The sequence below is a fragment of the Schistocerca cancellata genome, chromosome 3 (assembly GCF_023864275.1).
Source record: "Schistocerca cancellata isolate TAMUIC-IGC-003103 chromosome 3, iqSchCanc2.1, whole genome shotgun sequence".
NCBI classification, from domain to species: domain Eukaryota; kingdom Metazoa; phylum Arthropoda; class Insecta; order Orthoptera; family Acrididae; genus Schistocerca; species Schistocerca cancellata.
In genome coordinates, this window is record NC_064628.1 from 389,343,468 (window position 1) to 389,357,699 (window position 14,232).

Sequence of the window (14,232 nt, forward strand, 5' to 3'; positions counted from 1 at the left end):
TCCATTCTAAAAGCTGTGCTAGGGTAGCTGGTTGTAACAGCATGTCAATACAATGAGGACTACAGTTGGATGCATGCATCTTCAGGCATACACCACAGGATTCTAACTGCTCACCTTGTGTCTCCTGAAGTTGATGTCCTTGCAGAAGATCATGCATGACCATGGTTACATTTATGAAATAGTGGCTCAAATTATCTGGGAAGATGCTGGTTTGCTTTCCAGTAAAGACCACATATATTCGTTTTAAGGATGACATTAATTTGTTCAACATTGCAATTCTTGCCACAGCTCTGTCAAAAATACAATCATGATATGTTACACTATATTCCCCATGACTAACTGCTTAGTAAGTCACAAACTTAAATCGCTAATTACTATGTCAGCCACAGTAGTTCTTAATACAATTACTTCTTAATAATTGTCATCTGGGACCTCGCACACACGATAGTTCACATTGATGGACACCACCTAACCCTATCATAAGCAATAGTGAAGTAGCTGTCTCGTACGTTTTGGCCAATAAGCGACTTGGAAAATCAACACTACCATATTAGGTCATGTTAAGCTCAGCTGCCAATGGACTTTGTGCAGTGGTAACACCAGTTCCCACCAGAACACTGAAGTTAAGAACTGTTGGCTTGGATAGCACTTGGATGGATCTGCTGAGCACTGTTGGCAAGCGGTGTGTACTCAGACTTTGTGAGGCCAATTGAGGAGCTACCTGATTGAGAAGCAGCGGCTCTGGCCACGAAAACTGACAATGGCTGGAGAGCAGTGTGCTGACTACATACCCTTCCATTTCACATACAGTGACGCCTATCGCCTGGGGATGACCAGGTGGTCGGTCGGTACCGTTGGGCCTTCCGAGGTCTGTTCATGTGGAATATGTGTGTATACACTCAGCCAGTGAGAAGTCAAAATGGTGTCTCCAAGTAAACTGGCGTCTTAGCAAGTTATCAATATTGATGTAATATGCTATCCACAGTAGGGCTTCAGACATATTGCACAACATTTCGATTTGTCCTGTGTCTATTTGCTACAAACGTTACACAGTGTGTAGAAGAGTCACTCGACCTTCTGTTGGCCTTGGACGAATTCGAAACTGATAGAGATCAGCGGGGCACATGGCATAATAATGAAGCTGTTTGCCCTGTTAGTAGAAATGACGTGGCAAGAAGCGATGAGCAACAATCTACTCCACGATACAGAGCAGTTAGCATATTCAATATGAGTGGTGGAGTGAGGCTACCCTTGTGCCACTGCTCTAATCCTGCATATGTGACAACAAGGGACAGTCCAGCGAGACACAAATTTGTGTAATGCTCCATTCTTATGGGTGGGGAATAGTAGGTAAGAGGTATTCCTCTCCTATCCAGCGGTTTTGTTCCTAGAGAAATTGTGGTATCAACGATCGATACCACACTTGTTAGGAGCTGCAGATGTCGACCGCGGTCCGTAATAGATATCGCTGGACCCGCGAGTCGCGCTAGCGCTGCTAGCGTGCTCCGCGGCTTCTGACAAGTCTCTAGCGAGCTCTCACCCACTCTTGCTCGGGACGTCAACTAGGAATGTAGCATAGCCTTCAGCTGAGTGAAATCAATCTCTAACAAGGCGCTTAGTCAAGTATGGCATAAGTAATGCCTCTCTAGATATCTGTTTGTAATTATATGTACGCAGCATATGAAGAAGCCAGTAACACAAGTTAAGTACAATATATATTATTTTTTACCAACGACTACTAGTTATTCCAGTAGTTGCAGATACAGTTTATGCAGCCAGCTCCTTACCTACTTCACTGCCAAACCCGCAATATATGTTTCTATTTAGCATTGGCCACCTGTCATCATAACAACTGACGACAAGAATTGCAATTGACCAAATACAGTGTGTCCCACATAAAACCAATATGCCTCACTTACCGGTTAACCATCTCTAGTAAAACCGCTTGTGAAGTAGCAACACTGCCTAGAAAGTTGTCTACACTGCATTTTATTTGAAAGTTAATTGCAGGTGCGTGTTCGTGCGTCAGTTGTGCGAAGCTCGTTTTGTTGATTTGTTACAGAAATGGGGTAGTCTGCATTATAACAGCAAATCGATGTTGTGGAGTGTTACATAAAGACAAGCTCCATCAAGAAATGTAAACAAATGTTTCAAGCGAAGTATCCTGGTAGGAAACTCCCCACGACCAGGTCTATTCAAGATCTGTCTGAGAAATGGAGGACTTAAGGAACCGTTCAGAAAGTGCAGAGGAATACGTGACTGACCGTGGGGACCCCTGAAACTATAAAAAGATTTCACATGGACATTATGAGCAGTCAGTAAGGAGGTTACTGGAGCAAGTTGATGTATGTAGTACATAGTGTCATCGTGTAATGAAATTTATGAAATTACAAGCCTATCATACGAGTGTGGTGCAAGAGTTGAAATTTGATGGCACGAAGAAAGAGAACATTATTGTAACTAGCTGTTAATATCAGTTGCTAACCCCTTGCTTTACTTCATGTCAGATGAGGCCTGGTTTCATTTGTCAGGTTATGTAAACTACCAGGATTGCAAATACTGGTCGCAGGACAACCTACATATTGTGCACAAGGAAGGTATTCTTTCACAGAAGACAGCTATTTGGTGTGCGCTATCCAGGATGAGCATTATTGGCCACATATTTTTCAATTGCACTGTAAACAGTGCTGGATATCTAGAGATCTTTGACTCTCTCCACGCACAATGAACAGAGACAGAGGAACTGTACGCAGTTTTCCAACAAGATGGAGCAACTGTTCACACATACAACTAAAGTGTGTTCCAATTCACTAACATGTTCCTTGAAGACAGCCTTATCAGTAGAGGCTTCTGGCCCACAAGGTCCTCAGCCTTTGCATTGTATAATTTTTATTTATGCAGCACACTAAAAAACAAAGTGTATGCTGTCACTCTTCGAACAATAGACGATCTTAAACAGAACATTACCAGTTAGCTCACTGCTACTTGATCCCGGGTGTGAGACGTACTGGTTTTATATACAGCACCCTGTAGTAAACATTCTGGTGCCAGGGCAGTGGTTGATATGATGTTCTACGATATGCACTCTTACATATGAATATTACGCTGATTCTAGTTATTTTAACGTTTAAAGCATGCAGTTCCTTCTTTTATGATGTGTACTGTGTCCTAATCCAAAAAATCCTGGTATGCATTATCAGCGTAAGGAAATATATTTTGTCATTATATAAGTTATTTTATGACAACCATCTGTAGTTTCAAAGTACATCTTTCTTAATATACAACTTTATAATGGTCATATACCTTCCAATTGCCAATACTGGCAATGATATGCACAATTCGAATTACAAGGAAAATTGTTTTTCTTTTTTTTTTTTTGAATCCACAAATAGAGAACGCGCCCATGTTGAGCTAGAAGTGCATGGAGAAGCTGAGTATAGCTTATGTGGTCTAGTTAATATGACAGCATATGTTATGTACAATATATGGTTCAAATGGCTCTGAGCACTATGGGACTTAACATCTGAGGTCATCAGTCCCCTAGAGCTTACAACTACTTAAACCTAACTAACCTAAGGACATCACACACATCCATGCCCAAGGCAGGATTAGAACCTTCGACCGTAGCATACAATATATGCACCATATGATGATTCTCATGTGTGGGCCTGTTTTATACTTATTTTAAGGTACGCTTTGCCAAGTAAAAGAGACATGATTTTTAAAATTCGTGTTTCTAATTTGGTTTATATTTCCTGTGTACATCCATTAATAAATAAAAAATATTGCGACTGCGGCAGATAGAAATAAAATAAATGGTGATCACTTCCGACTGAAATTTTTTTTGGCATTACTGCTGTCGTTCTAGCATCTCTAGTCCTCTTCATCAGTACGCCACATAAGAGCCCTCGGCTTTTCTACCTGCCAGCCAAGTTCGGGCAGGTGGATTACTAAACCTTTCGTCGACCTTTTCTGGGTACAGTTTACAGGACACCAGTAAAGTGCCTACATCAGCTATTTAAAAAAAATTAAGTCAGTAATACTAAGGTACTCTTGCATTACCGTATACTTTTGCGAAGTTTCCAACACACTGAGATACGCTTCAGTTCACGTCATTACGTGTCATCAGTAGGAAATCCGATTGGTTAGATGGATTTGTGGATGGTTTGCTGTAACTTGTGTTTCGTGTAATGGATGTCAGTGCAGATGTTTTTGAATGAGATAGCTTAATGTGTACAACATCAGTGTGCTGGTCGTTTTTTCTCTGCATTAAACAGTCTTCCTGCAAAGACATAACATACGAGGGTCGTTCAGTAAGTAAAGCCCAATTTTTTTTAAATATACGTAGACAAAGGTCCTTGTTGGTGCTTCACATTTGGTATTTGTTCTGTGCGCCGGTGAAGTTTCGAACCATCCTGGCAGATGGCAGAACCGTAGTACAGCGTCAAAATCGTGCCTACATACGACTCACATTACAAGCAGCGAACTATTATTGAATTCTTGTGTGTAGAAAAAGAAACCGTGGTGAACATCCATAAACGTTTGTGAGCCGTGTATGGCGATGTTGCAGTTGATAGGAGTACATTTGGGCGATGGGTAAAGAAAGTTACAATCTCGGGAAATGCAGAAACAGAGCTCTGTGATCAGCCACGCTCTGGATGTACTGGCACAGTCACTGCTCCAGACATGCTGAATCGTGCGGTTGCCATTATTCGTGCCGACTGGCGCATCACAACTCGACAATTTGCTCTACAGTTGTCGGTCAACATTGGAAGTGCGTCTGCAATGATCGAGACGCTCGGATATTCTAAGATGTGCTCATGATGGGTTCCACGAACGCTCACAGCGGACCACAAGATTCAAAGAAAGGTCATTTCATCTGAATTGTTGGAGCGTTTTGAAACCGACGGAGGGGTCTTTCCGCCACGGATCGTTACGGGGTACGAAAGCTGGGCGCAGCACTTTGCACCAGAAACAAAAAGGCAGTCCATGGAGTGGCATCATCCTCATTCACCACAAAATAAGAAATTCAAAACAACACCCTCCGCCGGAAAAGTCATGGTGACAGTCTTCTGGGATTGTGATGGCGTCATTCTCGTGAATGTGATGCCAAGAGGGTCAACTATCAATTCAGAGGCACACGTGAAGACTTTGAATAAACACGAGAACCGTCTCCGACGTGTTCGATCGGACAAGAATCCAGCAGAAATCTTGCTCCAACACGATAATGCACGGCCACACACAAGTCTGAGAATCCGGAAACACATCGCCATATTGGGTTGGACAACATTGCCTCATCTACCCCACAGTCCAGACCTGACACTCTCGGACTTTCATCTCTTTGGGCTGCTTAAAGATTCTCTATGGGGAAACACTTTGAAGATGACGAGAGTGTTAGTCAGTGAGTGAAAAATAGGACGTGGACGTGCTGATGTATATTGTCACCAAATTCTTAGTCATAACAATAAATACGAGGGTTGGAACTTAAATAGTGGCATCTATTTATTCACAACCGATACAAAATAATTACATGTTTTCACCTGTTACTGTCCTTCAGAGTAATCACCAACGTTGTGTAGAACCCGTTACCAGCGATGTGGAAGGCTTAGTATACCGTCAGCAGAGCCTGTTCCGTTGATTGCGCGGACTGAGCGGTCTAAAGTTATGGTGATTCTCGTGTACGACTGTGATGGTGTTATCCTAACGCATTACGTTCCTCCACGGTAGACCCTCAATTCACACTATTAATGTTCGTTTTTGGAGCATCACCTGCGACCAGCTTAGCGAAATAAGTGGCGACACTTTCTGTGCAACCCACCCATCATTTTGCACGACAATGCGCGGGCGCATACAGCGCAATCTGTGGCTGCTCTGTTCGGTCGATGGGACTGGGAAATACTGTACCATCCAACATACTCCCCGGACTTAAGTCCTTGTGACTTTTATTTGATTCCGAAGATGAAGGAACCATTTCGTGGCATTCGCTTCAGAACTGTTCCAGAGATTCGACAGGCAGTAGACCGCTCCATTAGCACCATCAACAGAACAGGCTCTGCTAACGGTATACTACGCCTTCCACATCGCTGGCAACGGGTTCTACACAACGCTGGTGACTACTTTGAAGAACAGTAACAGGTGCAAACATGTAGCTCTTTTGTATCGGTTGTGAATAAATGTCCGCAGCTCGTGGTCGTGCGGTAGCGTTCTCGCTTCCCACGCCCGGGTTCCCGGGTTCGATTCCCGGCGGGGTATGGGATTTTCTCTGCCTCGTGATGACTGGGTGTTGTGTGCTGTCCTTAGGTTAGTTAGGTTTAAGTAGTTCTAAGTTCTAGGGGACTGATGACCATAGATGTTAAGTCCCATAGTGCTCAGAGCCATTTCGTGAATAAATAGTTGCCACTATTTAAGTTCCAACCATCGTATGTTCTGAGAAAAAAAATGTCGGGCATTACTTATTGAACGACCCTCGTAATTGTACCAATATTTTCTGCGCGTTCATAACTGAACTATGCCTGCAGTATAGACTAACCACTTTGCGTCTATGCGAGCATACTTCAACATCTGACATGCTAGCCAGGGTAAAACAAACATTAATGGCTTGCTATTCTACATCTTATTTGTAGATACTAATCAACCCAGAAACATACTAATGCTAATAGCTATAAGTATAAGTCTGTAAATGAGGCAAATACTGATGTAATGTTGTTCAGTACACCATAATCAGTTAGCAATTTTATATATATATTTGAGTGCTGGGCTGGACTACGTCTGTATGAAAACCCCAGTGATATGTCAGCTGAGCTACAAGTTTACATTACCCACAATATTCAGTCAGATTTTCGAAAAGGGTCACGTAGTTGGAGGAAGGATGTGAATTCCCTTCCACTTCGGTTATTAGTCAGAAGCAAGTGCAGAGTAATTTTTTTGTTGTGATTCTAAAGAAAACTGTGAATTGAAAACGGAGAATTTCTTTCAGGTATCTCTGTGCATGGCCTGTTTGAACTCTCACCTGAGTTACGTCTTTACAAAAACCTCAGTGACAAGTTAATTGAGCTGCAAGTTTATGTAACTGACAAGATTCAGTCATATTACCGAAAGTCACATAGTTTGAGGAACGATGTGCATTCCCTTACACTTCAGTTATTACAAGTGTTACGTATCTTTTTTGGTGGTGGTTCTCATAAAATTGTGAATCGGAAACGGAGAATTTCCGTCAGAGATCTCTGTGCATGGTCTGCACTAGCTCACCTGTGTGCATAGAGTAAGGACAGACCAGCGAAAGAGTGAAAAGTGGCGGCGCCGCAATTCTAGCTTATTTGTGAAAAACATTGTAGGCAGTCTGGGGCCGTTGTTTTTGCGATTGAATTCGGGGAGAGTATAACAGGTAAATCAGGAAAGACCTCCATCCTGAGATACACAAATACTGGTTTGACTAGATATATATGCTGACACAGTTTCGATTCTTGGCATGTTCGTATTTCCTTTTTATGTTTGGGATTGTTTCTCAACGATTCAGATTATGATATGGTTACAACTGAAACATAACTCTTTGCTCGGAAGTTCTCAATACGGTTACTGGCTCTATCACATTCTTTGAAGCATATGAAGGAGCGATGATTGTCGAGTTTATTCATTAATTCAGTCGCAATGACTGCAAGCTGCTGCTAGTTGAGAGTCTCTGGGACTGAGTCTCAAAGAAAAACGTCGCAAACATTGCATGTTCGGAATGTGTCATCTGTAAAGGAATAAAATATTTAAGAGCGAGTCGCCCAAGCATTTGTGCGCAGGTAGAAAGGAACGAAGTAAATGACATCGTGGTTCCCTTGTCAGCGAGCCGTGGATTGCAATTCACTGTACGGGGTTACGAATTTGTTTTTGTTGAGGACCTAGTCCGGTCACAAAAATATGGCTCTAAGCACTATGGGACTTAACATCTGAGGTCATCAGTCCCATAGACTTAGAACTACTTAAACCTAACCAACCTAAGGACATCACACACATCCATGCCCGAGGCAGGATTCGAACCTGCGACTGTAGCAGAAGCGCGGTTCCGGACTGAAGCACCTAGAACCGCTCGTTCACAACGGCCGGCCACAAATGTGAACTTTCCATTGAAACTTCTCTCGCTATGTCTGTTTGTCAGAGAGTGTGTAAGAACTAATAGTGAGAACAAATTTAAATCTGTATTGAGTACAGTAACGCTGTACTACCATTTTTATTATTGTTTTGGAAGCAAGTACAGGAATCGTTACAGTCCAGTCGCACTGACTCAGAAGAGAAAAATAAATTTCCCGTTTGAGGAAAGCTTGTTATGGTCTGTCTGTTCAAGACAGTGACGCAAATAGAAGTATCCCATGTAAGTATAAACGAAATTAAGTGAAATTACAGAAACAAAAAGCTGAAATGGACTGCCATTTATTTGCAGTGAGAAATACAGTGAAAAAAAAACTTTTATAGAAGATGCTGAAAGTGACCCCCTGCAAGATCAAGCTGTGTGCATCTAAGCATATTCAGATACACCCAGGGTAAAATTCGGATTTCGATGGTGGCAACTTCACGACTGATGCTGTCTTTCAGTTCCTATATTGTGTATGGATTTGTTTCATAGACCTTGTTCTTCAAGTGCCCCACAGGAAAAAATCACATGTTGTTAGATCCGAGGAAGGTAGTGGCCATAAATGTTTGTTGACAGAATGTTCCTCAGCGAAGACATCATGGATTCGTTCCAGGGATACCTTAGATGTGTGGCATGTTGCTTAGACATGTGGCACGTTGCGTGAAAAAAAAAAAAAAAATGGTTCAAATGGCTCTGAGCACTATGGGACTTAACTTCTATGGTCATCAGTCCCCTAGAACTTAGAACTACTTAAACCTAACTAACCTAAGGACATCACACACATCCATGCCCGAGGCAGGATTCGAACCTGCAACCGCAGCGGTCGCGCGGTTCCAGACTGTAGCGCCTTTAACCGCTTGGCCACCCCGGTCGGAGCACGTTGCGTGAGTTGAGCACAAAAATTATCAAATATTTCCATATTTGCAATCGTGTTGAGGGCAGTGTCAAAAAATATCGGTTCAAAGATGCGTATGTCTGTTACACCGCATCAAACGCCGATTTTTTCACAGTGGAGTGGTTGCTGACAGATAGTGTTAGGATTCTCCGTTACCCACTATTTCGTGTTCTGCGAATTCACATGAGCGAAAGCTGAAACCATGTGTTATCACACATGATGTAATGGAAAGGGTCTAACAAACCGTCGTTGACGTTATTTAAAAGCCACGTGCAGTCATCTACACGTTTCTCACTGTCATTCTCCCATCACACGCTATGGCTTCAGATTACGATTTTTCAATATCCGCTGGCAACTTTTCGTACTTACCTGTACATGCGGCTGTTGGGCCAATTTACTTGAGACTTCTTCGGACTCTGAATAATTTTTAGGTGAATGTCTGCAATAACTTCTGGAGTGCGAACGGGAAGAATTTTTTGTCGTTTTACATTTTGCACTGATTCGTAGTTGCGCTAATATTTTTACAGACTTTGTATTGCTCTCTTTGTTTGTAGTGCTTTTTCCGTATACTTGACACCGAAAATTTCGCGAGTTTCCTCACTCGAACACGTTTTCACACTTGCTTCCACAATTTCAGTTCTTCCTTCTATCGAGAAAGTCATTTTGCAGACAGCAAAGAGGAACGTCTAACTTTAGCAATGAAATAAACTGAAATGCTCACAGAAGACTGCCAACTAGACTTGGAAACTGTTTCTATGCTTCGATACAGTGTATCGATACGTGGAACTGTTTCAGTGTTTCGGAACGGCTGTGGTTCACTGTTTCGAAACAGTGGTGTTTCATTCCGCCCCTGTCTCGGATAACCGCACCAGATTCGATCTCGAGCCAGACACAGAAACTGTATCGTTGTTTCAAAATAAGGCTGTTTCAGTCCACCTGTGCTTGGAACGGACTAATTGTATCGAAACAGTGATGTTTCATTCCGCTCTGTGTCGTACGAGATTCGGGCTCGGCAGGTACTGAAACGCAATATAACACTTCATGAAACACTTTCAAGATTGTCGAAATCTTTTTGACAAGCAATAGCATGAAGCTTAAGATATCCGAAAATAAAGCTTCGTTTCTAGCTGACTGTCCTATTACGAAATGGCGTAACATATGCTTTATAAACACTAACCAAACAATAAAACAACGCATACTATTCACATTCAAAATAATACATATGTGAAAATCATTAGATTAAATTACACTTTTTTTATAACGTACGCTTCTCTTTTCAAGTACAGTAATCATAATAAGAAACGCAAGTAAGCCTACAACATTTTGAATAAAAAAAGGCACAGAGTGACAGTTATTAGACATATACATAAATTTGTCTATTGTCAACTGTCTATTGTTGTGGCTGTTTACTTCGAGAAATACTGCATTCGCATTCAAGTGCTATTTTTAACTCGTCGGTCTGTACTGCAGGAGCACGCGCAGGAATGGAGAGGATTTGCCATTAAACACACATAACACACTCGTGATATTACGTTTCATTCATCTCGGTCAAAGTCATCAAATATTTGAAGTGCATATATGGAACTGGCATCAATGTGTTGTGAAAGTACTGCACCAGGTTTTTGTTTTAGTTTCATTTGGGGAAATAAATTATGAAACCGATACACAAAAATCTATTTATTATTAATTTAACGTGACCAGATTAAGACTTCCAGCCCCTCTCTTTGATCGGACCAGGAATAAAACACACATATACATAATAATAATAACAAGAATAAATGACATTATGATTAAGAAGAATACTGATTGGCTTAGCAATATCGAGCAACTTCATGTAACAGGCACAATATAGTTCCTTCACACAGTTCTGAGAATGAATTGTAAAGGTCGTCGAAAAACTCTACTGAATAGAGTTTATGTAAATGGTAACATGTGTTAAACCCATGTGTGTGCACATAGAGAGATGGGTTAGAAGCGCCAAGTAATATGAAACTTTCGTAGTCAGCTATTTTCATGGTCTGTGAATTATGTCTCCTTGTTCTGGAGCATGTCTACTATTTACGAAAACGGTACTTTTTCTAGGTGCAAATTTGCGTGCACTCTGCACACTTCACATGAAGTTTTAAGCCGTATTTACATATTATTAATTAAATATTGACATAAATTAACGAAACACACAAGCACACATACTCCAGAATGTATTATTTGTTCAAAAACTGTTGTAGCCAATAGAAACGATTGTGGAGGAGAAACGACTTTTTAAGTAAAGTGGTTTCTATGAAGTTGGACGATTTCTGTTCCAGTTTATTTGCAAATGTTGGTTTACATCTAATAGCTTCTGATCGTCTAAATTTCATGGCATTAGTCTCGATGTTCAAGTATTATCCTAGTGCTGTTTTGTCGAAACCTGCATTTTCTAACCGTGGCTGTGCGAAATTACAGGTTCTTATAATAAAATAATCTTTGTATATAAATATTCCTTGGCTGAAATATAAAGTGTGTGTGTGTGTGTGTGTGTGTGCTCGACACTATCTGTGTTTTCAAAGTTCAGATATTGTGAAAAGTTTCCTGGTGTCTGGAGCAATGTGTACCTCGCCGAAGGCACTCAACAGTGCTACACGAGGACACAGGATGATGAAAATAACACAAAATTAGTTATTATCTTAGGAAGTTGTTTACATTATTATAAAGCACTGTTAGTTTTATTTACTACAACATAGTCCATCGTTTTTTGCTGTAGGGCACCACTGAAACAGTTACTGTCAGTGGTGAAGCTGTAATGCCTGGTCATGAGCCATGCCTCAACAGCTCAGTCAGTGTGAACGTTGCCCTTGAAACACAAGGATTCAGACTTTAGAAAAACTTGGGCCTAATGTCGCAGATAGGAGGTAGGTACAACACCAGTCCGCTAAGAGTGCTCTACTTTCAGCAGTAGGTTGCTGCAGTGTTACGCGACGAGTCGCCATCCAGGCACCATGGTCGCCATCTTGTGGGCTGAGGGCCCATCCTTGGCGCCGTGGCTGGGCGCATCATATACGATGGTCCTCCCGCCACACAAGATGGCGGCTGACAGTCCAAAGGTGCCGTAGGTCATGATGAGGTGCTGGCAGGAGGACAGGAGGCACAGGTCATCTCCTGGGGAGTCCGAGGTCATCAGGAACCCCACACTGGCTGGCGAGTCCTTCTGAAAAGAGATGGGTCTCAGCTTGGTTTCTTAACATCGCTCTGCGCTAAAATGTGTGTGTGAGTGTGTACATGGGGCACGATTCAAAATCGATAGAAACAATACAATATATTTTGTGCAGGTGGCGCTACACAGTTCATATATGAAAATTTCAAAACTTTCACGAGCTTCTGATAATATAAGTCTCCATTAACTAGCAGTTTCGAGCATCTGATCATCTTCAGCTATCATAAAATTATTTACAGTAGGCTACATGGCAATGATCTTACAAATGAAATGAAAGCAGTTCTGGGTCACCACTATCAAAAGTAAAATATACTATACAGTCAATAGCAAAATGAACTCACAGAGTTAACCGATCTTCATATATTATCATAATCAGGTTCCATCCTTTTGTGTGGAGTGCACTCTACATACTTAGTACTAAAGCTCCAGCAGAACATTTCACTATTGAGTGTACTGAGGGCAAATGGCTTTTATTTAATTTGAAGCCACAATACAAATGTTGCTATATAGGCTGATGTAAATAACTTTGTAATACCTGAAGATGATTTGAGCTGTTAGTAGATAAATAATTACTTTATCAGCAGCTCACAACAATATTGAAACATAACTTTTTTAAAATAATACAAATGAAAGAAACAGCAAGAAACAAAACAGAATGTGACTGAAATGGAAACAGCAGAGAATGGAAATGGAAACACACCCAAAAAAACCTTATCTCCTATCAGCCGTTTTAATGACTGATGGGGGCCAGATTGTTGATAGTGACTAACAACGAACAAATTTATGGAGTTGGTAGCAGATTGCTTCTGTATCTACATCTATACACTGCAAATGACTGTGAAGTCCATGGCAGAGGACACGTCCTACTGTACCAGTTGTTAGAGCTTTTTCCCACTCCTCTCATGTATGGAGCACGAAAAGAATGACTGTTTAAATACGTCTGTGGTCAATATGCTGATGTATAGGAAAAACAATTACTGTTGATAGCAAAAATTTTTGTTTAAGAATGAGTACAGGATGTGTTTAAAGTACAGGTAACAGATTAAAATAAAATAAATGAATCAATACTTCCATGCACACTGCAATTAATCTAATATTGTCCTCATGATCCATATGGGAGTGATATGTAGGGGGTTGTAGTATATTCCTAGATTCATAATTTATAGCGTTTTATGGAACTTTGTAAGTAGGCTTTCTCGGAATAGCTTGTCTATCTTGAAGAGTCTGCCAGTACAGTAGTTCTTCCAGCATATCTCTGACACTCTCTCATAGGTCAAACAAACCTGTGACCATTCGTACCACTCTTCTCTATGTGATTATGTTTGATATCCCTTGTTATTCCTATCTGGTACAGGTCCCATCCACTTGAGCAATATTCTAAAACAGGTTGCACGAATGAAGCTGACTGCATTTTCCTAGTATTTTTTTTTCTTTTATTAAAATGTTACAAGTTTCACAGGACCAAAGTGAGGGGTAAACCTCCATGGTCGTGAAACGAGGCAGTACACGAAATTAACACCAGAAAAGTTAGTAATAAATAAAATAAATTTACCTAAATCCTATGTAGACGACAGGCTGCTAGTATAATTGCCACAATCAACAATATAACACAGCACTTAGCTTAATTTTTTCCAGGAACTGTTCGACAGAATAGGAGGGGTGAGCTTTGAGGAAATTCTTCAATTTAGGCTTGAAAGTGCGAGAATTACTGATATGATTTTTTTTTTAAATTCTTGGCGTAGTTTACTGAAAATTGCCGCAGCAGAATACTGACACCTTTCTGCTTATGAATCAAGGAAGTGCGGTCCAAATGCAGATCTAATTTCTGCCAGGTACTAACTGATTGAAAGCCGCTAATTCTTGGGAATAAGTTCACGCTGTAAACAATAAATAACATTAGAGCAAATATATACTGGGAGGCCAGTGTCGGGATTCTCAGAGCCCTGAGCAGTGGACAAGAGGATTGAGAAATTATGCCACTTATTGTTCAAACTGTCCGTTTCTGAGCCAAAAATATCCTTTGTGAAAGGG

General features: G+C 41.1%; 1 protein-coding gene across 2 annotated transcripts in view; it reads right to left on the reverse strand.

Moving 5' to 3' along the window:
- Nucleotides 1–10,723: 10,723 nt before the first annotated feature.
- Nucleotides 10,724–14,232, reverse strand: part of LOC126176724 (galactoside alpha-(1,2)-fucosyltransferase 2-like) — a 188,206-nt gene continuing 184,697 nt past the window's right edge. For both annotated transcript variants that reach the window (XM_049923894.1, XM_049923893.1), the window contains one exon: nt 10,724–12,195. In XM_049923894.1, coding sequence (XP_049779851.1) covers nt 11,959–12,195 — 237 coding nt within the window. In that variant the 3' untranslated portion in view covers nt 10,724–11,958. The remainder of the gene's footprint in view (nt 12,196–14,232) is intronic.